The sequence below is a fragment of the Lepidothrix coronata genome, unplaced genomic scaffold (genome assembly GCF_001604755.1).
Source record: "Lepidothrix coronata isolate B3197 unplaced genomic scaffold, Lepidothrix_coronata-1.0 Scaffold32, whole genome shotgun sequence".
Taxonomy (NCBI): domain Eukaryota; kingdom Metazoa; phylum Chordata; class Aves; order Passeriformes; family Pipridae; genus Lepidothrix; species Lepidothrix coronata.
In genome coordinates this window covers 5,397,196-5,422,496 of record NW_016690212.1, presented here as the reverse complement: position 1 = coordinate 5,422,496, position 25,301 = coordinate 5,397,196, and the positions used below count along the sequence as shown (strand labels likewise).

Sequence of the window (25,301 nt, the reverse complement as noted above, 5' to 3'; positions counted from 1 at the left end):
CAGTGGTAAAAAATCCAGCTGGATGATGCAGCAGATAAAAACCTGGGAGAAGTGTTGATGCACTAGGGGATTGTGCTACTACCCAGAGGGACTTCAACAGGCTGGAGAAATGGGAGGACAGGAACCTCGTGAAGTTGGGAAACCCCATGTCCTGCCCTTTGGGAGGAACAAACCCAGGCTCTGTAGGGACCTCGTCAGTGTATATAAATACCTGATGGGGTCCAGTAAAGGAGATAGAACCAGACTCTTCTTGGTGGTGCCTAGGGACTGCAAAAGACACAACAGACACAAACTGACATGCAGGAAATTTCATTTAAACTTCAGAAAAACCAGTGTGCATGGTCAAACACTAGAGCAGGCTGCTAGAGAGGCGGTAGAGTCTCCATCCTTGGAGATATGGAAAACCTGACTGGACATGGCTTCTTTTCTCCTGTTCTCAGAGCCTTTTTTGTGCTACCAGCTGTGGCATTTCTCCAGCAACACATCCAAGGTGGGAAGCACACCTGGGCTCTTATCTCCCTCTCTTTGTTTTGTTTCAAGTGTTTGCAATTAGCTAAGGATCCTGCCACCAAACTTTTTTGGGACAGCAAGGTGTTGGATTTTGCAGATTTAACACAAATTACTGTGAATCATCAGGAGCATTTTATAGATAAGTTTTCTGGGGTTAAACAGACTGTGTTTTAATTTAAAGTATTTCATCTGTGCATTGCAAAACGATACAGAAAAAGCACCACGTTTTTCAGATAAACTAGGAGATTTTAATATTTTTTAATAAAGTCTGGTAACTTCAAAATATTGTTTAATGAAGGAACCTAAACCCAAGAAGTTATTATTTTTTCTTTTTGAACATTTAATAATGGTTTCTAGCATATTCCAGTTTTACACTGTTTTGAATTATGTTACAAGTAGCAGTAATTAATGTTCTTAGTAATGCCACCTATTTTGAAATCACCAGTATTGGTGTGAGTGAGCGGGTAACTCCAGGTACCGCAGTCCCCTCTAGTGGGGAAAATCAGACCGTGCTGATTTTGCAGGACCTGCTGCATTAGCTCTGACTGGATGTAAAAGCTTTGCATTTCCCCCAAATATCCTGAGGACTCCGAGTCGATTTTATCTTTTTATGGTTTGTTATTGCTTTATGGTATGTTATTTTTGTTTTGAAGGAGAGAGGGACACGTGAGGCTCAGGTTCAGTTCCTACTTGTGAACCTGTAAGCAGTAATTCCCTACATGCCCTCCAAATCCTCCTGCTAAACACCAAAAAGTTTTGCTTGAAATACCTTATTTCTACAAAACATTTTGGAAGCTAATTTTTTTCATCAAAAGGAAAGTAGCTGATTCATGAAGGACAAGTTCAACAGAGATCACTGTCCAGCTCCTGGCTCAGCAGCTCATCTAAATCCATTTCAAAATCCTTATGCACTGGCATTTTCTGATTCAAAACTATGCCCTTGTAATATTCCCCTGTTCTGTGAGCAAGAAGAAGTGATATTTGGGTTTTAGGAAGCCATTACCATCAATATAATAAAGAATACCCCCTCCCCAAGAATCATTTGTTACAATTCTGTTATGCTGCAGCTGTAAGGGAGAACTGTGTCTAATGCCCCACATCCCTTTTTTATTCTTCTCTTACATAACTGTGGTCATGTTTTTAATTAAGTTAAAATAGGATGTTGCACTGAGCTCCTCAGCAGTTTCTGAATTTTGTGATCTATCCCATCAATTGACTGAAATCAGAGCACTGTCTCTGCTGGTACCATGTGCACTGAGTGCAAGCGACAGATATTTGCATGAACCAATTTATCTCTTAAAAATATTTCTTCTTGACTGAAGAATAAATTGCCTTTATCCTAATGTGCTAGGTAATGAATTGCATTTAAAATGTGTTTATTTTTAGCAAACAAATGCTAATGGCAGCTTGCTGTTAAAAATAGACAGTACAGTTGGCACAGAAATAAGGGCTGGGGAATTGTTCTTCCCTGATCAGTGGAAGTGCCCTCTGTGTAAGTCACCTGGGGAGAAAACATGATGTTCCTATGGAATTTAGTCCTTCCGACTGGGGAGATACAAGAACAGCAAGTCAGGGCTGTCACCTGAGCCCTGCTTTACAAATAGCCCCTGTAGTCCAGCATCCTCATGGGGCTGTCGTACCTCCTGTGGGGGCAAAGGGTGTAAGCTGGACACGGTGCATTTTTCTGTTCCTATCTCCCTGCTGGATGTCAGTGGGTGCAATATGGGGTTTTTATGTGCCTCTGGCTATGTCTGGCTGCAGGGAGCAGGGGAAGTTTTGTGGGGAGAGCACCACAACATCACCAGCTCCTACTCCTCTCTCAGCAGCTGCCTCTTTGGCCAAGGGGCTTTATCCTGGACAGGGTTTTCCTAATGTCTGTGAAATTTCCCTGGCTGCACTTTGAAGTGCATTACTTGTCACATTCCCAGAGAGAATGATTTATTCCCTTCCTTTTAGCAGCAGCTTTTTTTATAGTTAAGAATGTTATCTCCAGTAAGTCTCCTTTCCTCTAGACTAAACAGATCAATTGTCCATGTTTTCTCGTACATTAAGAGTTCCAAGACTTCTGACACTCTTGTTGTTCCACTCTTGTCTTTACCAAGTTGGTCCACTTCTCTCTTACAGTCTAGTGCCTAAAAACCAACCATGAAGCTGAGGCCTTACTGAGCAGCCTGGTAGACTCACTTTGCACATCTTGCAGATAAATTTTCCTGCTTGTTCATAATGGTAGGGCATTTGTCTGTTTTTCACAACAGAAGGGCCCCAGGGACTCATGTGGTCAGTTGGTGCCTAATTTTTATTTTGGACAACTCCTTCTTCTGCCCATCCATTTATTGCTATTGAATTATATCCCATTTTTTTGGACCATTTCTCTAATTCATTTTAAATGTTGAATACCATTCCTGTCCTACAACACACTTGAAGCCTCTCCTGAATAGCTGTGACCTACATATGGAGGACATCCTTTATTCCATTGGAGATCCTCTTTTCCACTATCTTAAGTGGTTAAGGAAGGTATTTTAACAACATCAGATCTACAACAGATCCCCATAAAACTCTAATAAATGCAGTCCTTCATCTGGAGAGTGAGCTACTAATCACCACTCTAACAGTATTTTTCCAACAAGTTTTGCATTTATTTTCATAGCATCTTATCTAAATAATGTTTCCTAAATGCCATGAGAATGCTTTTTAGATTTTTCAGATTCATGGTTCAACTCTTTTAGTAATCTGGCTTATAGAAGTGGAAAACAGACAACCTTCCAAGCACACAGGAGCTACATCAACCACGGTTCAGCAAATACTTGTTCTGTACTTTCACTAGGTTTTCTTTTCATTTCACCCAACACTCATGGGGCTGCTGCAATACAAGGGCTGGTGTTCTCACCACATTTTAATTCCTGGGTGAAGTATTAAATTGGCAGTTCTGGTAATTTGGTTACCAGAGAGACATACTCACAAGGTCTAGCTGCACCATTCAAATCTCCAAAGTGTGGCAAATGATGCCTGGGAGCAACTCGGCTGCAAAGCTGGACTCCTGCTGTCAGCCCTGGCCGTGTCAGCACTCCCCTCCCTTGGAAAAGAGGCAGTCTTTTTGCTTGGAAATGTTGGTCTACGATTCTCAGCACTCCTGAAGTTGGATCTGCCCTGGGAATAGTTACATGGTGCATCATGGAAGAGCTTGCCCATCCCTCTCAAGCCACACAGAGGCTATGTTCTTCAGCTTCCAATAAAATATCCTAAAGCACATCTGCTCCCCTGCACCATTCATCCCCTCTCGAGCAGGGATCCAGTTTGGCACCTGTGGACCAGTGAGTTTTGCAGGAGTGGAAGTTATGGAGACCAGGGATCTCCCCCTCAGTGGCAGCAGAGACCATGGCAGACTCTAGAATCCCCTACTCTCGGTGCTGAATGTCTGCCATGCTCCAACGTGTCCTTGCACTGGGGCTCCTCTGGCCCCAGATAATTTTGCATTGAAACGTACTGTTACACAGTTAGAAAGGAGTCTCACCACATTAGAAAAGAAGGGATGATGTTAGCTTTTCTGTGAGAAGTTTTCATTCACAGACAGGGAAGTGTTCTGGAAGTGAAGATGTGACACAATTCTGCTCCTACAGGCTCCAGTCAGGAAACTCACAGTTGCCACCATTTCGCTGCAGAAGCACAAACCTTGTATGAGACACAACCCTTACTGAAGAGATTACAAATCTAAGTTTGAACATTATTTTCCAGATTTTGCTTGAAAGGTAGGTTCAAATAGGGCAGCATCCCCTTCTTCCTGCCAAAAGATCTTACATACAGAACTCTAGACAAAAAATGCTGCCTTCATTTGGCAGAAAGGACCCAGTTTTCATGGAGGACCAGACAAGAAAGCTCAGTCTAAATTGTTGCTAGTTGAAAATTACCTGAAAAGACTAAAAATTATAAGCTTAACCAGGGAAATTCCAAAATCCTGAAAAAACTCTAGTAAATATTATTTATTTCATATATGATCAAGAGAAGGTTCTTATCTTGGGGGAAAAAAAAACAATGGGAAGTCCTTGATTATCTTCAGTGCTTCTCATTATAATATGGTCTTAGGAGTTGATTTGGTTCTACTGGGTCAAAAAAGAACCAGAAAGGTCCAAAAAGGGTTTTCAGCAGATGTAGATTTTAACAGAAAACATGGCTGGGAGTCTAGACAAAAAGGACTAATTAAAAGAAAGTAGAACTGATTCCTTATTTATAGGCTTTAGCATTTCCTGGGACCAAACCTATTACTCCCTAATTTTAGACTACAACCTAAACTGGGGTTATAACAATTAAAAGTCAGGAATCCAAATTAACAAAGATTTATCTGTGATGCCATGTGTTTCATTAGCAGGTAACATGAAGAATCAATATTTTATGACCTGTCACATATATGAGTCATCTGTCATCTTTTATCCTTAGATGTTGAAGTTATTTGACAGCTCTAAAGTAGAAGGAAGCAAAACAGAAAAGAAGTTTTTTTGCTGGTGTCACACTGTCAGACAAATTTAACAGGTAATAGTCTACAACAGGCAATTAAAACACATTTGTCTCTTATTACAGAACAAATTCTGCTCTGTGGGGCCTTAGGGAAATGCATCTCATAAATGTGCTATTTTTCTATAAGAAGACAGCACAAACTATACTTTCCACGCATTAAAAAAAAAAAAAAAAAGCAGAAATGCTGCTGCTTCGCAATGCGCAGATGAATAGATGAATACTGATTTGGGGACCTTACATAACAGGGAAGCAGAAAAATCCACCTGCAAAACCTCAACACTTGTCTTCTGCTGGGGTACAGCTACTGAGTCCCTAAGTACCAGAGCCAGTGGAACCACAGACCTATATGGGAACATACCCATATGGAAGATACAGTCTATCTGTTGTCCAGATAAAAAGCACAGCAAAGGGAGGAGATTAGATCATATGAAGAGGAGGAAGGGATGAAGATGAAATGCCTGTGGAGTTACCTACAGGTTTAGAAATGTCACGGCTGTTCACTGCTTTCTGTTTTTCAAGTTCCAATCCCGAATCACATGTTGTACTTGAATCTCAGCCTAAGAAAAAAAGAAAAAGCCTCCCCCTGCCCCCCCGAAAAACAACCCTCTATTCATCATAATTGCAAAGGAAACCACTAGGTCTCCGGAAATAAGAAAGAAATCAGGCTTTTCGGGAGCTCATGTTTGTACGTCTCCCTGGTTTTTGACGGTTTGTGGTTCATTAAGTCTTTCTGGAAAACAAGGACTTTATTTCACAAGCAGTGCTAGCAGGATGGGTCTTCCCTCTCTTCTAGTCTTTTGTTCATAGTGTGGAACAAAAATGGGAACATTTTTATGTGTTTCTGTAGGTAGGTAGTCTAAAAGAGTCAGTTTCCAAAGTAGCCAAGACCTTGTTTATCAGAGCATTTTCCACATCCTCCTGGAATAGCTCCTTTCATATGTTAAGAAAAGAGATACCCAAGAAAATTTCAGTCTCAACAAATTGATATTTTGCACCGAAAATTCCTTCAATATAAAATTCCCATGGGCAACACCAGAAAAGTACGGGAGAGTGAAGAAATCTGAACTACAGCTTTTTTTTCCTGTCTCCAATCAATCTGAGACTTTGCTAGCAATGGGTTTTGATGATCACCTCAGAGAAGAAAGAGGATGGATACACGATGATATAAGGATTGTAGGAATGACCCATCACTTTGGGAACACCATGAAACAACCACATTTACCTAACTACAACCACAGCTGATGCTTTCCATAGTGTAGCCCGTGTGGAGTGAGCCACCACACTGCCACAGCATGGCCCCAGGTGCTCAGCAGCATCTCCCAGAGACAGCCCAAGATGGGCAGCCGGCAACCTGTCCCCGATCTCCATAACAGAGGCTCAACTGCCTTATCAGGCACATCGTGAAAAAAAGGAGGTTTCCTTTTTCCTTGAGTTCTGCTTATTTTTAAATTAGCCAAGACTGATGCAGCACTTGGCTCTGCCTGGCTGCAGGGACTTTGCCGCTGGCAATGCCCTGCCCTGTGGTCTCAGAAACCCAGGCAACCTCTGCTCTTCCCCAGGGCTGGGGTGATCTGAGAGGATGTGACCGCTAGGAAAGGACTCCGAATTAGGAGATGTTTCAGTGTCTGAGGCGATGAAATATTTAATCCCTGCTCTCTCTGGGAAATGCATCATCACAGATTTACTTATCTGCTGCTCGCTGACAGCAGCGGCTGACAAGGACGATGACAGCTGACACACATTAACCCAGCTGCGCAACACCAGCTATCACTCCACAGCACAAATCCATCATTATTATTTAAGCACTGAGGAGGTGTCTCAGTTGGTGCTGGATACCAAACACAGGCGGCACCTGCACTGGAAAGTCAACACTGACAGGATCTGTTGGAGGCGAGGCGCTCTTGGCAGGACCCTCAGCCCTAGTAGCCCCAGCATGGCCAGCAGGAGTGACAGCAGTCCCTGAGCAGCCTGGCACCAGGGGTACACGCAGGGTCTCCTGCGCCACCACTGCTGACCTGGCCATATCCTGATGGAGTAAAATGAGAGGGAAGAATGGACAAAAATTACTTGCTTAGGGGGTGGGAGGGTGGAAGCCTTTATTGGAGCTTTGCTAGAGCTACACAGCAGGATAGTGCATGAACCCCCTCTACTAAAGACTGCAGGTGGAGGGAAGGGCTCCTCAGGGAGTGCTGCTGCAGATGTAACTGTGCAGATGTAACTGGACCTGATTTGTTTCCCCTTTGTCAAAGCTGCCCCCATTTTTTTACAGATGAGCTGCATTTCTGAGCAAATCTATAGCAGCGTCTTCTTTATCTATTGGGTTGTTCTGAACTATTGCTGTGTCTGAGAAAGAGGTGACTGAGCTTTGAGGAATCCTGGTGAAACTGGGGTTTGGTTTGAGACGGTGGTCTGGAGCTTTTCCCCCTCCCTGTTAGTGTTTTCTACTAGACTGGTTGCTGCTCAAGACTGCCCTGCTGTCTCATGTTGTTACAATGGCATCCTTACATTGAAGGGTGGATTTGCACACAAAACTTGTCTTATGGTCATTGGTGGGAACAGTCAAACAACTGGAAAATTGTCCATGTGTCAGAGTGAATCAAGCATAGAGAGGAAGGGGGAAAGAAGCCACCAAGGATTCTAAGCTGTGGAGCTGATCTTTTGCTGTGTGAGGTGTGATCCTTCCAGAGGAGGGAATAAGGTGGGCTATTTACAGCACCACATGCCTAGGACTACAGGGCTTGCTGGATACGCTGGGATGTCACCTTCCTGTTCTGAGCCAGAGGAGGAGCAACAACCAGGACAGAGTATAACACCTGTCATTCAGGGCTGCTGGAAACCAGCCTGCGTTCTTCATGCTTTTCAGCTGGCAATTTCCTAACACAGCCCTCCCCTTCCTCCTCTGAGAAAGGTTTTTTTCCTCCAGACTGCTAAACACAGTTTGCCTTCTGTGCTGAAAGCTCTTCAGGGAAGGAATCTCCTCTTTTTCTTTTGCAAGAGCACACTTAACACCTCTACAGCAACTCAAAAAAATGTTTAAGGGAATAATATAAATTAATAGCAATAACAAATCCTTACACATTGTCCAAAGACTGCATAAATTGGTTTTGGAGCAAGAAAAGGAAGACAACAGAAACAATGCCTTCAGGACCGTGAGCATCCAACACTCTTCTTGCTGCACATCAGACAGACTTCCATGACAGATGGTGTTCACCAAAAAGCTCACCCTCTCCTTAGACCCTGGCTTTGCCAATTCCCAAATCCAGCCTCTCTGCTAGCTGAGTATCATCTAACCCCATAGAGATTTTTTCAGTAGTTTAACATGTAATCTCATACCTTTGGAAATGATCGTGGGCCTTATGCCCAGTTCCAAATACTTTCTGCGTGCCTAGAGAGCATATAGGCAGCTAATTTACATTCCTGTGCTCAGGTAAGCTAATCATTAAGCAGCAGTTTTGAAATCTCAGACCAAAGCTGCTCCAGATCTGTATCTTTCTGTTGCTCATAAACATGTAACTTGGCACCTGTATCTTTCTCAAAGGCAGAAATGGGATCAATGTTTGCAGCTCGTTAACAGGTTTTGGTTGAGAATCAACATTACAGCAGCCAACCAGTCTGAGAGGAGTGTGTGCTCAGGGTGAAGGACCCACAGCCTTGCTTTGATGAGCCCTTGCCCCAAAGGTGCTCTGGACAAAATCCTCCTGCTGCAGGACCCTTCCCCTCTGCAGTGAGCCCCAGCAGTCAGAGCCCTGCTGGGAGCCCCAGCCCAACTCAATAAATCTTCTCTTCCTACCAGTACGAGTCCCTGCAAAGAGAAAGTTTGGAAAACTTTTGGAGATCCTTGACTGTGCTTTTGCACAGTGTGGAAGCAGGTGGGATTTGTGCCGTGCTCCCAGGTCACACAGCTTTGGCACTGGCTGAAGAACAGGGAGATTCATTTCACACAAAGAAAAGAGAGTTTAAAAGTTTTTATTATTACGCAGCATTTAAGGTTCATCAACACTAATATTTTTGCTATGTTTTCTGAGACATTTAAACCGAACTTCTTGCAATGTTTTAGTTATTATGGTATAACAAAAAATCTGCAACATTTTTTCAGGAAATTTCCTTCAAAAAAATGTTTTAACATGCCAGAATGGACAGAGAACTTCCTTTCTGTTAGGAGGAAACACTCATTTATGAATTGGGAAATCGTCTGGAGAAATCCAGTCTGTTGAAAAAAGAGCAGAGCTCCGTTTCTGTCACAGCACTAAAATAAGCCCCATCGTAGCAGTTTCCTTACACAGAGATCCTGGCTGGCACCTTCAACAATCTGCTTCAATATCTTGGCTTCTTCCCAGGGCTGAACTCCCACTCTCTCTCTGCTGCACAGAAAACCAGGCTCGAACCAACCTGAAGCCTGAGCACCACACTGCAGTCAGTGACTGGCTCTTCCCAGCCCCCCCTGGGCACTGCCTTCTGCCCACCCTGGTGGCCAAGCCCAGACAAGTAGAACTTTGTATCAATGGCAATAAGATTTGTTTCCCCAAACCAAAAATGTGCCAACATCAACTTCTAACATTGCCTAGCACAAGAAAACTCTTGGAAGATATAAAGCTAATAAAGCTAGATATAAACTGTTATTAACAAAATAAAAAAACCCATAAGATTGTACACTGACAATCCAAATATTCTCTGGCCAATCTACCCAAGACCTTATCAAGGTACCTCAGTGACACGTCTGGATGCTCAGAGAAGCTCTCAGTGAACAAGTACACATCAAAGTTTGTAACAGTTTTTAAATACAGATGATGCAGAGCTTTCTGAGCAGTCTGATCACGCAGCTTAAAGGCTGGAGAAACAAACAAAAATACCTATGGGTCCTCTGGGTTCCAGGGGAGAAACTGAGAAACAACTACAGTAAATGGGCAGAATATAAAGAAAGTGAAACACTTTCTCATTAAGCAGTTAAAGAACAGGAAGAGTTTAGGAATCACTGTTTGGGGACTCCTGTTTAGTGACAGCAATTTATTTGACCATCTGGGCAAAGAAAGACTGCAGCAAACCACATGGAGGAAATAAAAATAGATGAACAACGAGTGACTGATTTTGCTTGACTCGAGCCTACAACTCTGCAGAGCAGGAAGAGACTTCATGTGAAAGACATTATTGATGAAGGCATTTCAGCCTCTTGCCAGTCCTTCCAACAACATAGTAGATCTCTCAAGCCAGCCAACCTGTCTTGAGACGTGACTCCCATCCCAAACTTGAAAGAAGTACCAAGTACAAAAGACAAATTGATGAGCCTTCTGGAAAGGGACCACCGGAGGAAGGAGCATCTCTGTGATGTTCCACAGTAAAAGAAAACTCTTTGAGAGAAAGAATAGGAGGCTTTTGCTATGTTTATTCATTATGATAAAAATCGTCCTTTTCTTGACAGGCACAGAGCAAATATTGAAATGGAAGAAAATGCTGCCCACTGTTTAGCAGGATCTGATCACTACATCTCAGTGTTTCAGTACCCACCTTAAGCAGACACACAACCTCCTTCCTTGTCCAGGGCACACTGTGCTGTGTGTGATGGTAGCAGGGGAATGGTACAGCAGTGCAGCACCAAGCTGTTCAGTTGAGGGACCCAAAGATGTTGGCAGCAAGCCATGGGTAGTGGAGCCATCACCCAAGGGAGCCCTGTTTCCATCAGCCCAGATTGGTGCTGGCAGATGACAGGGGTGACAGCTACAACTTGCTTCATCCTTGGATAGCTCTCTCTTCCCTGTGCCTGTCACTCTCCTCCTGTCCTTCTCACCAACATATATGCATATGTCATATTCTTGGAGCTGCATTCAAACCAGAGGAAAGCCACCTGAGCCAAGGATTAGGAAGTGTGGCAGGGAAACTTGAAGCATGGCCGAATCCAGGATTTTGGAGCCTGTCACTGCCACTGGATTATATTTAGGAGTAGTTGAAGGAGGTTCTTTCAGAAATAAGAAAACTGTCAGGCTCTAAAAAGGTGCCTTCTTTAAGCTGCTCTAACCACAGTTCACAGGATTTGCAGTCAAAATTCACCTGCTCCTCCAGACACGGTCTCACTGACAAGAGCAGCTAAGCTGACTGCCATGTGTAGCTTGGCTCATGCCTTCCCATCAGGCTGGCCTGCTCCTTGCATCCCTACACCTAGGCCGGTCAGCCCTTAAGCTGTTTAGCTGATCTTAGTGAGCCTTCCTGAGCTGGGGTTGAAATATTAGACATACCTTCTGCAAAGCCATTTGCTTCCCCAGTGAAGGTAGTAATGGAGAAAACTGCACACCCCAAAATGACTAAAAATACCCATCCTCAAGCTCTGCTCAGATAAGATCTCTGACAGCCTGTTACAAACAACTAATCCAAAACTGCCTAATAATTTGGTATTTCAGACTGAAAACCTCCCATGCATGGGCAGTATGTTCTCTCTTTAATGCATGCTGTTAACCACTTTGTGCAGGATAGTTACAACTACAGGATTCACATACCTCACTTCGTCCATCTCAGACTTAGGCCTCCCATCTCATCCAGGTCTACAGTCCCGTGGGAGCCAACAGCACTCATCCATCCTGGGAACCATCCCGAGATTAAATGAGCCACCCCAGCAGGGCCCTGTCCCTCTTCAAGGACTTCCCAGAGCCTCACACCCAGTGTCTGACTGTGAGAGAGCTAATGTTACGTGAGGTTAGGCATCTCTAAGCTTAACCTCCATCTTCTCTGTCCTCCCAAAGAATTTCCTCACCTTTCTCAAAATTTCCATCTGGAAGAAAACAGGAAATTAAAGAAGTCAAGACCACAAATGGGTAGATTACTCTGAGCCACCCTGGGCTCCAGACTTAATTTCCAAATACGTGTCTCCTTTCATACCTTGGCACAAGGTGGTCAGACTTAATTATTCAATCCTTTTTTTTTTAATAAATTTGTCTTGACAACCACATTTTTTTCTGTAGATTTTTGCTTACTGTTGTAGCAGCTTCAAAAAAGATTCTGACTCGAGAAATAAACAATGCAGAAAATAATGTTTCCCTGCCATGTCACTTTTCTTCTTTGCTGTGAGGCTGGTGAAGCAGTGGAACAGGTTGTCGAGTGAGGTTGTGGATGCCCCATCCCTGTAAGTGTTCAAGGCTAAGTTGGATGGAGCTCTGAGTAATCTGGTCTAGTGAAAGGTGTTCCTGCCTATGGCAGGGGGTTTGGAACTATGATCTTTAAGGTCCCTTCCAACCCAAACCATTCAATGATTCCACAATTCTCCCCCCATAGCACACTGCCCAGAGCCAAACAGCCTCCAAACTGACAGCCATTTCCTCCTGTCATGTTTTAGTCTCCACAAACAACAGAAAAAGGAGAAAAAACCAATATAAGATTAAATTGGATGTTACAACTACAGGAATTGGCCAGAGTCTGTCAGGGGAGGGCAGGACAGTCACTGGGTGCATGAAGTGTTCAAGGAGTGCAGCTCTAGGTCTGCCAATACACAGTTTTTTTCTTCTGAATGCCGGTATGTATGTTGATGGCAAAGTTCTGTCTAGCTATGTGTTGTACACAGATACTGGAAACCTAGAAAAATTGATTTGACTGGATCCTTCAGCCATTTTTCTCTTTCTTGAAAAAGAATGTCTAATAAAAGAGCATTCTGTCTGTGCCATGGTTAACTCTGACCATCATCGCCCCTGTGGCTCTGCCATGGATGAAAGCAATGCACTTCACTTGTAAGAGAGAAGCAACAATGTACTTTAGTGATATAAAATAGTGATTTAACAAAGTTCAGTGGTAAATACTATGGTGGTTTAACAAGATTCAGTGGCAAGGTACACTTGATTACTTACTGTGTAAAGGACAAGGTCAGACAAAACCACCAGGGAGACCCTCCCGTTGAGTCGTGAGGTTCAGAAATTATCCCCTTGCACTCAAAACCTCTTCTCAGAGAGGAGTATAAGTGTGGCTGGATCCAAGACTTGGTCAATGGTTTATGTCTAAAAGATTACATGTGCACAATCAATCCTTTATATCACTTAGCTAAGATTTCAAATAGCATGCTATTAATCACTTAGCAAGGATCTGTTGCAGCAAGGAATCTCTCAGCCTCAAGGAGTAACCTTGAGAGGTGTCCCCACTCAAGGGGACATCCTGGCATGCAGCCCACTGCCGTGCAGGAGAGCTCAGTGGGCCCTGGGCTGACCACTATTTATAGAGTAAGAAGAGTGACTGTGGCCATATTTGCATACCACCAAGACGTCTGGGTCACCATTCCAGACAGCCCTTGGCTACCATACTGTCATCCAAACCCCCAAAGTCCAGAGGAAGCTGGATGCAGCCATCACAGCCCCACTGGTGGTTATGACTCAAGCGGAGAATGGGAGAACACTGACACATCATCCTCTCAGATGCTAGAAATGTCCTTGTGCAGCCATGAACTGAGCCTTCTGATGGCAAAACTTTAATTGATGATGCCTGTCTGAGTCAGACATTTAGAAAATTCTTGAATGCTCCTGAAACGATTTCCTACAGTCCTAGAAACACTTCCTACAACCCATGCCCTGGAGTTCAGCTGCTGCCGTTAACAGGGTGCACAAAATACCACCCAGCAGATTGAATAAGTCCCACTGTTCCCCCCAGCTCTGGTTTCACAGGGCTCGCAAACTGAATTGGTAAAAACCTTGTCATTTTTTATGTGGTTCAATTCTATTTTATTGCAAGGAAGTGCTGCAGTAGAAGAGTGAGCTCAGACACCCTTCTGCTCAGATGAGCTTCTCCTCTAATGCCATATGGACAAAGACATCACACAATTTTAATCCCAAAAGTTTGTGAAAGTTTTAGTAACTCCTCAAGGTTTACTGTGTATTCTCTTTAACCCCTGCCCTCTCAGGTAGTCTTCGGTAGCTGTGAGTGACAGCAGAGCAGGCAGTTGCCAGATTCAGTTTGCCAGGAGAAGGAGGAAACGCGCTTGGGCAGCTCTGGTGTGGACAGGTCATCTATCATGTTTTGTTGAGAAGATGCTGAACAGTGAAACACTGAAAGAGCACTGCTAGCAAAACAGCTCAGGAATTTCTGTCCATCCTTCTTTCCATTTCCATAGGGTAGCCTTGTACCTTCTTTACTGTGGCTTAACTCCGATGCAGGGGAGGCAGCAGAGAGCACAACTCAGTCACCTCCTGGCCACACAGCTATTTCCAGGATGATCTGTGGACGGCTTCTCCAAAACAAGTTAGAGTTCCAGCTTGGATCACCAGGACTCTTATGAGTCTGAAGAGGGCCTGAGTTGGTGCCTGGATGTTTCTTGAGGGACAGATTTGCCCCAGGGTCACTCTCTGGGTGATGCATGAGCAACCCCCGATGAGGCCAGGGCAAAGGATGCTCAGTTTTTCAGGGGAAAGGCACCCACAGCAGGTAGGCAAATGGAAATACACATCATTCCTCTCTCATTACACAGAAAACAAAATCATTCTCTCAGGCCACTCAAATAGGATTTGTTATGTGTTTTAAAGAGAATATCTTCAAGGAAATAAGAGATGATGGGACATTGGCTGCCCTGTGCAGGCATCTATCTACCTTTCATGCTTTTTAATGACACATCTGGATATTGCCCTGAATGCATGTAGCTCTTTGAATTTTGGGGTGCAGTGGATACAAGTGGAATTTTAACACACTTAGGATTGCATCAAACAAAAATATTAACAACAAAAACAATCAAAAAAAAAAAATCTACCTGTGGCTGTGAGGAGCTGAGTCAGATCAGTGTGTCCAAAGAAGGGCAACAAAGCTGGTGAAGGGTCTGGACTACAAATCCTGTGAGGAGCAGCTGAAGTAGCTGAGGTTGTTTAGGCTGGAGAAAAGGGGGGTCAGGGGTGACCTTATTGCTCTCTGCAACTACCTGAAAGGAGGTTGTAGCCAGGTGAGGGTTGGTCTCTTCTCCCAAATAACAAGTGAGAGGATGAAAGGAAATGGCCTCAAGTTGCACCAGGGGAGGTTTAGATTGGATATTGGGGAAAATTTCTTCACCAAAAGGGTTGGAACATGCTGCCCAGGGAAGTCTTGGATTCACCACCCCTGGAAGTGTTCAAAAGGCATGTGGTGCTTGGGGTTATGGTTTAGCAGTGAACATGGCAGCACAATGTTAAGGGTTGGAATCAATGATCTTAGAAGTCTTTTCCAACCTTAACGATTCTGTTATTCTATAAGCAGAAAAGAGAGAACTCCAAGCACCTCATTAAGACTGAAACTGTCCAATTTTTTTTGGCCTACAGCCCAGGCAGAAGTGTTATGCAAGGTGCCTTAGCATGTCTATTTTCAATTGCAGACCTTCAGCGTCGGTGTTTCATCCTTCATCTCCTTCCATACACTAAACACAGTGCCAGCATTCAACAGAGATGATGTTGCTCCTTAGGCTGGAGGAACTCGGTGGAGGTGCTTGGAAAAAATCTCTGGTGCTTCATTAACTCATGGGCTTCTGCCAGCTGATGTGGTTTTGTAACAGTACCAATTTTGGTGTGACCACGAAAGCCAGTTGGTCTTTAGCATAGTAATTGTGTGTGTTTGGAGTCAGCAAAAAAAGATTAAGACTTGGAAAGGTGTTGTTTTCTAGATGTCAGTCAAATACATGGCAAAAAAGATCATATAAATATGGCTGGTGACAATTAGTGCTATAAAGTAGTAAGATTGCCTGAGATAATATATAGCCAGATTTAGAAGGTCTGCCTTTCTCTCTATAATTGCTATTCATTTGACTGACTTTACAGTAACAGCATGTAAGGGACCATCTGAAATTCAGTACATCCTTTATACCTTGTCAGGGAGCAACCTGGAAATTTCCCCATGATTCATCTTTACCACAAAGGAATGTCAGTGGCCTCTCTCTGAAAATGTACATAAACACTAAAATGCTCCAGGCTGACTGTACCCCAGCTCTGCAGTCAACAGAAGTGACTGCCCTAATTGAATTGGTCAAATATGAATAATAACTGTGTTCTGGGGATGTCAGCCTAACAGGCAGCCTTTAAAGACTTTACAAAGGGAATTTAACAGCAGAGCACCTGGGTGCTTGGGTAATACAGCTTTCATGAAGACTGCTTTCATTAAATGATTTCTAAGCAACAGCACTAGAAACAGGTTGTAAGTATCTCTAAGAAACTTCAAGTCAAAAGCCTATAATGTGATACAAAACAGATGTTGAATGTGAATGACTTATTTCTGCCTTGTCAACTAGGCACTTCGGGTATTTATTAAATTTCATTTCCATGTGTATAACACCTGTGTGCAAAATTTGTCAAAAGAACTAATAAAGGTCTTAGTATGTTACAGCTGAAACACTGAGTATTGCTGGAAATCCAGTAAACAATGTAGGGCTTCAAATAACACAGCTACATTAAATTCTGATTAAAAATAATTGAAAGAAATGGCTTATTCAGTTCTATTAAGTTTAGATTGTTCCTAGGAGTGTCAGGGCATATGCTCCTCACCCAACTATGGATTGTTTAAGAGGCTCACAAACCCCCATATCTCACTTAGCAAATAAACAGATTGGAGGCTCAGGCAATTTTTCATTTTTTTATTTTATTAAGTAGTGCTGCTTACTTATATAACCATATTAATTACATTAGTAACCATATTAATAAAATACACCAAAATTCTGGACTGAGACCATTTTTTAATAATTTTCATTTATAAAAAGTATGTCTATTTCTCATCAATTCTTTATCCTTCATTTTTGCTACGTTTTAAAGGGTGAAAGGAAGCTCATGGAGCTATCAATGGCAAGTCTTCTTTTACAATTGGAAACTACAATCCCCATTACATACTTGTATCATAAAAATGTTCTTACCATATTATATTTCATATTCATTTTTTGACACAAGCAAAACTGTTCCGTTTTCCTTTTTCAGGGCCCTCCTTAATTTACCTCATGCTTCTGTCATATTTATTTGCTACTTTCTAGTCTCAGCAACATCAATTAAAAGTGTCTTGTAAAATAAATCTGGACTATAGATACATTCTGAACACATGGGGGCTGTAGCAAGTCAAGAAATTTTCCTCTGAAACAAACTTTGCTTGAAAAATGTCAATTGTTTGGAAGCTGATGGGGAAGCAAGCATCCAGAGTCCATAGCAAAAGGGTTTGCCACCACCACACTCACTAGTTTGTGGTTCTACCATCACAAGCTCTCAGGTCTGGGCATCCTGATCCGGGGCATCACACTCCTTGGGTCTGTGGGTGAATTAGCTGAAGGTCAAGGTGATCATGAGAGTCAAGGGGTGTGGGGAATTTGTGGGAATGGGAGCAGGTGGCTGTTCCACGTAACACGGGGGGGAAATTAAATATTTCAGTCTCCTTACAGTAACATTTTGTTACATGAAATTCTTTGTTCACTGTCGTTTCACAATGAAATTCATTCTTTTTCTTTAGTTTTCACAAAAAGAGTGACTTCCCCCTAGTTCTGCATTCAAAGAGCCTCCTGCAGAGACCCCTGCATTACAACGAGGGAATGGGACTGCGATGACCTGGGGCCTTGTAGGACCCCTGACCAGTGACCCTTTCCCAGGAGGCAGTGGGGGGGTTGCCTGCCAAATGACTTCATGGTTTGGTCTCGGCCAAATGACTTCATGGTTTGGTCTCGGTGATCCAGGACAGTTTAGCCAATGGTGAATTTGCAGTGCTCATTTGGTGCAAGAACCTTCTGTTCAATGCCAGGTGCTGGAGTAGCCAGGCATTTGCTCGTCCCTGAGTACTTGCAAATAGACTTTCTCAATAAGGCCCTGTTCCCCCGCACTGCCCCCTCTGGCGCAGTCACTTCCAGTGAGGAGGGGGAGCCTTCCTTCCCCTGCTCCCGGTGCCACCGCAGCTGGGGTCCACTCTCCCCGTCTGCAGCTCTCTTTGCAGCACACGGAAAATGGATGGGTGAGAATTAATTTTTAAGGGAGAGTTTGGGTTGAAAACACCTCTGCACCTCTTTCCTCATTTGAAATTTAACGCAAGGTATTATTTTATCGTATTTGCAAATGTGGATTGTGTCCTCAGGGGAGTGAAAGAAGTTATTGATACCGAGCAGAAATGTCAGGATTTTAACTCAATTCATAGTATTCATCTAGTAAATGTCATTCTTGTCCCATATGCGTTGTATCTTTGTTTTCATACTGCTCAAACTTTAGATGAAACAACCTCATTATCTTGACTCCCTGTGTTGTTTAGCTGGTGAAAAAATGATTTTTAAGAATTTCAGATTACAAATCCTATCTGTAGATTAATTTTTTCACTTTTCATGATAAATGGAAATGCATATAATGAAGTGCATTAGAATATTGGTCAGAGGCTTGCTCTGAGCTAAGCACAGTGTGAACATCTTTATGTTTGCTGGCAGTAAACCAGCTTCTCTCTTCTCTCTGTTTTGCACAGTCCTACTAAGCCAATCCTCACTAGAATGAGCACAAAACAAAACGAATAACAGCTTTTGTACATCAACATTAAAATGGGAAGAAGCTTGGGAAAGCCTCTGACAGAGAAGAATGCTGACGAGTGCAAAAATGCCTGATGGATAAGCACCACCTTCTAAACATAGATCAGCCAGACGTGGAAGTGATTTTCAGAAGAGAAATGCAATCATGGATTACACACCAGCTCATTAGAAACTGTTGCTGAATACAGCATCCAGAAGACATGCATGAAAAGTCATATTTGGGGAATAAATTAAAAGGGGTGTAGTTGTTGCTAGATAAACATATGTAATATATATGCATTGAAGAGATTTGTAAATGTCATTTTTTTTATTCGGACAGAAAGCAAAAAGCTTTAAAACCTTTCACAGTAGAGAAGCAGTTAACTCCAGACTATTCCTATCCCAGTAGCCAAGAAGCTGATAAGACATCTCTCTTTAATTAGCATTTATAGACTCTGAATGTTTCCATCACCTAGTGGAAAAAAGCATAACTTTTACTGCTACATTGCTGCACTTCATTTACTTCACTGTATAATAAGTTGACTAAAACTGTAAAGCTTCTCAATTTTTACTGCATATGTGTTCCAATTAATCTGTCTGTAACAAACTTAAGACTCAAAAATTATTTCTGACCTATATTCTAGTTCTATGAAGCATATATACTATAAGGTATGTCTGACTGAATATCATAATACTATAATTTCCCAAGATGCATAGAATTGTTTGTATTTGAAGTGACAAAATAAAGGCCCTTGATTTCCTTTTTAATAGGAAAAAATAATTTACCCCTTAAATGTAACAAACAGCTGTTCATTCCAGGGGCATTTCTGTTGTTCTCTTTGTTCTGCCATGTAGCTGCTGAGCGATGCTCTCTGGCCTGTGCTAACACCAATCGGATGAGATGATCTAGTGATTCCCTGCACAGGGGCTCAGCGGGTCCCAAAGGACACTCTCACTTCCAGAAGCCACTGAGAAGTAAAACAGGAGTAGGCACAGAGTATGAGGAAAGACCTTACAGCAAAATGCCAAGCACCAGGCACAGAGCAACAGAGGGAAGCAGAGAGCCCCTCTCCTCTGCTCCTCTCCAGCACCTCCCAGCAAGGCACACATCTATCCTGGCTCAGGATTGGGCATGTCTTCTGCCCTCACCTGTGTATCACAGATGAATCCAGCCCAAAATGAACACTGCAATGCTATTTTCTTCAGGTTTTTTTAAGCCTGTTTCTTCATTCTTTGGCTTTCAGGGGAAATGGTTAAAATAATAATTAATTGCTAATGTTGATCCCCAGTAATGCAATATGCTGAAGACATGAGGTAAACATGAGTTAAAACTGCTTTTTAACTATTGGCTGCACAACACAAATTATTCTGGAATTTAGTGCATGAATCTCAGAAAATTTATTTTACTTTTGAATGAAAATTTATCTTTAAGCAAACTGCCAATAAACAAATACAGGGAATTAGATAACTCTTCTGTCTAACTACCAAGGTACCAATGTGGTGCTGCTTGTCTTACAAAATGAATGCTGATATGGATGTCAGCCAAGTAAATTTGTGTGAATCTGGGCAGCATTAAAAAACAAACAAACAAACAAACCAACAAACAAACAAAAACCCTACCACTTTTTTTAATCCAAAACTGCTCTTGTAACTGTGGGTAGAAAACTCTCCTGAATTCTATAGGACCAGCATCTGAGCTGGTCAAAAACCCCACCCAAATCAGTCAACCACCATAAACATATTCTCAGTACCTGCTACTGACCCAAAGGGAATGGAAGGTAAAAATCAATTAGTTTACACATGAGGCTGCATAAATGCATTAAGGGTCCCCTTCAGACAGGTTTTTAAATCTGTGATTAGTCCAACCACTGTCAGCTGGAAAACGCACATCCTTAAGAGCCGGCTGCATTCAGGAGTCCCTGTTAAATGGTGTCTCAGTGAAGCCCATCCTCATTCTCTGCTCTTGCTGGCTCACAGTCACACTCACACCTCAAAGCCTGTGAAAGGGTTTGCTATCTGGATGTGCTATTGTATCACTATCTTCATTTGCTCCTTGAGTTTACCCCACATTATTGCAGTCACGGCACTTTTGCTGTGACAGAAATCACTGAAACAGGGTTTCTCTGTATTATATTATTTTGTTTTGCATCATGGTGACGGTGTAATGTAAAAACCTTTCTAAATATACACAAACATTTCAAAAAAAGTGTCATCACAATACATCACAACCCTGTCAGGGCAGCTCAGTGAATATGTACCATTTGTACACAGTCAGAAGGAGAGACATACCAGGATGTACATCATTAAATGTTGATTCAGTAAGAATAGTATGTTTTATCCTTTTAAATGTTACCACTTTCCCATCCCACTATTGTAACTTGTCAATTGTAATTTTTTTTTAAGTCAACAAACTGTAAAGAAAACTGTTGAAATACCTGATTTTCTGTAAAAAACAATGACAATAATTTTTGTTACTTTAAAGTATGCTTGGTATTAAATTACCTAATAAAGTTCAACAATGAATTTTGTAGCATACTAAAATAAAGTGTGATAGTGCTTTTCTCCAGCTCATCTGTGGTAAAAACTGCTCTTGTTGAAATCACTGTCCTCCTCCTAAACACAAGCCTGGCCACCTCCTACACATCTGTACCTACACAGATCCCTCAGGTATGTAAAGTCCAACCAAAATCAGATCCCTCAGTGAGTGCAGGAATTTGTATGCATGGGTCAAATTCATAGTATAAGAACCTTGTTGGTAAGTCATCTCCACCCTCTGGTACCTGACTATGTATATATAAGGGCAACAATATGAAGTTCCTGATTACTTTGTTTGGTATAAAACCTAGTTTATAGTAAGAGAAAGGAGAGTGTAAATTATTTATTAGTTAATTATGGTTAAATAGAGAAATGCTGGGTTTGTAGGATGCTGAAGTCCTGCTCATTTTTATAGGCAATGCATTTCCCTTATTTCTAAATAGATTGGAAATCCCAAACAAGTGATTTGGAGGAATACAGTAAAGCTCAGAAATTGGTCCCCCCCTAATTTCACTACATGAAAGTACACTAGAGCCATCAGGGGCTATCACAGATGTACATCTTGCACCAAGAGGAGGTAAGTACTTTCTTGTCAGAGATGCTGGATTTGCCTCCATGCTGCTGATGCAGCAGTATCTGCATTTGGAGATGATCTAGAAATTATTGTTACTGGGGTCTAATTATGCCCAAACATCCAGGCTCTGACACATTTCGATCGGAGTAACAGATCAGCTTCCTTCACACCATCCATCTTCCCCTGTTCTAGGTAGGAAAATAAAATGCTGGGCCCAGCAGCTTTCTGGCTATTTTCACTATGCTAGTCAAATGTCCTTCAAGCATTTAAAAATTTTAGCAGTTTCAACTGATTCTCTGAGGATTTGAAATGGAATAAGATCTAGAAAATTTTAAATCATTTTTAAAGACCACCTCAGATTTGTCCTGACTAGTTTACACGTTGAAAAGACAGCCATATGCTGAATAGGTTCTGAGGCAGTGCCAGAAAGCTACATTTTTTTTCCCCATGTGCTAAAGTCTAGACATTTACACATTCCTCCTTTCCAAGGAGCTCAGCGCAGAAGGGAATGGCTTTGCCTGCTGTTGGAGTAGCTGGCAGTACCTGCACACATTAGCGATGCCTGCAGCCACTCCACCTTGATATGTGATCTTCACTGGCTTACATTAATATTTTGACAAGAGGCTTTCACAGAAGGCCCCGAATTCTGCAGAAAGTATAATGTGTAGTTTAAAAATCCAAGCTCTTCCCCTTACACCAAGTACCATTTGTGCCGTGGTGCCACATACACAAAGCCAAGGCTTGCAAGGATCACATACTGCCGTGATGCTTTCTGTTACCCATCTGCCTCTCTTAAATTTTTGCTTAGTGATACTTTATACTGCCTTCTGAAATGCCTTTTGCATTTTAAAAAGTAAAGTGATATATCCTTCCTTTCTTCCAGATAGTCTCATAGCCCCACGGTGGGCAGTTACACAGCTTTCCACTTCACAAAGTGAGGAGAGAGGTATTGCCTGTGCAAGAGACACATTTCTGAGGGAGAAGTATAAGCAGACACATTGTGCTCATCAACACCCAAGAGGAATTGTGGCCCCTAATTGCCTACAAGACACTACAAAACTCCTCTCCTTTTGAAACCATTCCAAAAGTTGCTGCAAAGCACTTCCTGAGATCCCCAGTGTGAGAGCAGCCTCAAAGTTTGAAAATCAGCTCAGTTACCTGGGAAAAGAGCCTGGGAGTGAAGATGGTCCAAAAAGCTAGGAGCTGGGGCTAAATTTACCTCCACAAACTGGCTTTAAATTAGTATAATAGTGTGGATTATTACTCCTGATTTTGTCAAGTGCAAGTTAGCTTTATATCAGCCTAACATAGCTGTAAGGATTAACAAGGAAAACTATTTATGTTAATATTTTGTTAATAATTTTTTCAGGGAAAAAATGAAATGAAGATTTTCAAAATCCTTCATGCTAGACTGAAGTCTCTTTGATATGATTACCCATATTTTAAAAAATATTTCCACAGTTTAATAACAGAATATGCTCTAGATTATCAGTTATATCACCAGTTGCACAGACTCAGGATTTCCCTGTTGGGTCTTAACACAAAAAGGTAGGAGTTTTGCTCTGCCATAGCAAAGACTTTGCATTGCATCACTTTGACAACTCTCAAACATGGCCTTCTCACAGGACACCAGGCAAAACTCTGGGATGTCAGCACAAGTGTCAGGCTTATAACTATGCAATTACCACTTTGATTCTCCTTTATCTGACTTTATGTCAACACAATACAAAATTAGTAATGAGCTAGGTGGCAGATATTTAAGTCTGAAAAAGAAAATTAGGTCTCCTCTCTATTTGCTTCAATTTTTTTTTCCATTAATAAAATGAAATTAGTTAAAGTGTCACTGGAATATTCTGAGGCTCAATTAAGTGCCTGATGTATTTTTTGAGTTTCTCAAATGGCAGTTGAAGGTAATATAAGATATTATGCTCCTCAGGCAATGAGCTAAGATTGTTGGTGGCAACAAAGTGAGGGAGTTTTCTAGAAGAGCTTTTAGGCTATAAGCTGCTATATGTGTCATCAAGAAAGGAGCTGGTTTAGTCAGTCTAGCTGAATTTTATGTATGCTTGAGAAGGATAAGGAATAAAATAATTCAGGAATTCTGAAAGAACTTCCTGCTTAATACTGTTTGAGGTGTTTTTTTAATTTTTATTTTATCTGCTTCAATTATATATGAAATTCATCATTTACAGGTTTTAATTAACTTTACTTTAACTAATGTGAACATTCTTTCAGCCACAAGATACCTTGAGGATGCTGAAAGAAACAGAGGAGCTTTCCTAGAGCATCACCAGGCACGATGGATATTGCACATATCTGTGCTGCCATCTAATGGCTAGACAGCCTGTTCGGGAGTCGGTACTCGGGAGTTACTTACAGGCAGCTTTGCATTTGCATTCATACAAATCAAGGTAACAAAACCAGTGCACACACAACCTCCTGTGCCTCCCAGAAACAAGGCAAAACCCAAGACGTGAAACCATCAGCGTATTAACCCACACTGGACAAAGTTTGAGAACTTCTACATTTTTATTTGAATTTCTGAAGACTGAAGAGAATAAGCTTCATCTCTGTAAGTGTGGATAAGAACTTTAACATTTGAAAAGCATTTTTAGATCTTTGGAGTCCAACGCTTCCTAGGGACAGGCTGCTGCATTTCCCAGATAGGACAGACACTAATCTCTATTTACCCCTCAAGGAATCATAGAATCACAGAATGGTTTAGGTTCAAAGTGACCTTAAATGTCATCTAGTTTCAACCCCCCTGCCAGGGGCAGGGACACCTTCCATTAGATCAGGCTGCCCAAAGCTCCATCCAATCTGGCATTGAACACTTTCAGGGATGGGACATCCACAGCTTCTTTGAACAACGTGTTCCAGTGTTTCACAACCCTCGAAGTAAAGAATTTCTTCCTAATATCTAATCTAAATCTACTCTCTTTCCATTTGAAACCATTCCCCCTTGTCCTGTCACTACATGCCCTTCTACAATGTGCCTCTCCAGCCCTCTTGTCCGTCTCCTTTAGGTACTGGAAGGTGCTAAAAGGCCTCTCCAGGCTGAACAGCCCCAACTTCCTCAGTCTGTCTTCATAGGAAAGGTGCTCCATCCATCTCTGATCATCTTTATGGCCCTGCTCTGGACTCATTCCAACAGGTCCATGTCTTTTCAGTGCTGAAGACCGCAAAGCTGGATGCAGGACTCCAGGTTGAGTATCACCAGCGTGGAGCAGAGGGGCAGAATCACCTCCCTTGACCTGCTGGCCACTCTGCTTTTGATGCAGCCCAGGGTATGTTTGGCTTTCTGGGCTACAAGTGCACATTGCCAGCTCATGTCCAGCTCTTCTCCCACCAGTCCCCCAAGTCCTTCTGCACAAGACTGCTCTCAATCCCTTCATCCCTCAGCCTGTATTGATATGGGGGGGTTGCCCTGGCCCAAGTGCAAGACCCTACAGTTGTCCTTATTGAAATTCATGGGCCCATTTCTTGAGCTTGTCCTTATCCCTCCCAATGACATCGCATCCCTCAGATGTGTCAACTGCACCACTCAGCTTGATGTCATCTGCAGACCCACTCTCAGCTCCAATATAAGCTGGGCAGGCCAGCTGTTACCAAAGCTCTGAGTGGTGTTTGGGTACATGAAATGGAGGGGTAGAACAGCAAAAGTAGGAGGCATCAGAAAAAATGGAAAAGTTAGGCAGCTTAAGTCAAAGCCCTACACCAGAAGACAACCATAACTGGTCAGCATCCCTC

At 42.3% G+C, this 25,301-nt stretch overlaps 1 protein-coding gene across 3 annotated transcripts in view; it reads left to right on the top strand.

Moving 5' to 3' along the window:
• Positions 1 to 21,175, top strand: part of LHFPL3 (lipoma HMGIC fusion partner-like 3) — a 244,761-nt gene extending 223,586 nt beyond the window's left edge. The window contains exon 3 of one of the 3 annotated variants that reach the window (XM_017811603.1): positions 18,403 to 21,175. In XM_017811603.1, the coding sequence (XP_017667092.1) occupies positions 18,403 to 18,431 (29 nt within the window). In that variant the 3' untranslated portion in view covers positions 18,432 to 21,175. The remainder of the gene's footprint in view (positions 1 to 18,402) is intronic. The other 2 variants (XM_017811604.1, XM_017811605.1) reach the window with 2 other exon arrangements.
• The last annotated feature ends 4,126 nt before the right edge of the window (positions 21,176 to 25,301 follow it).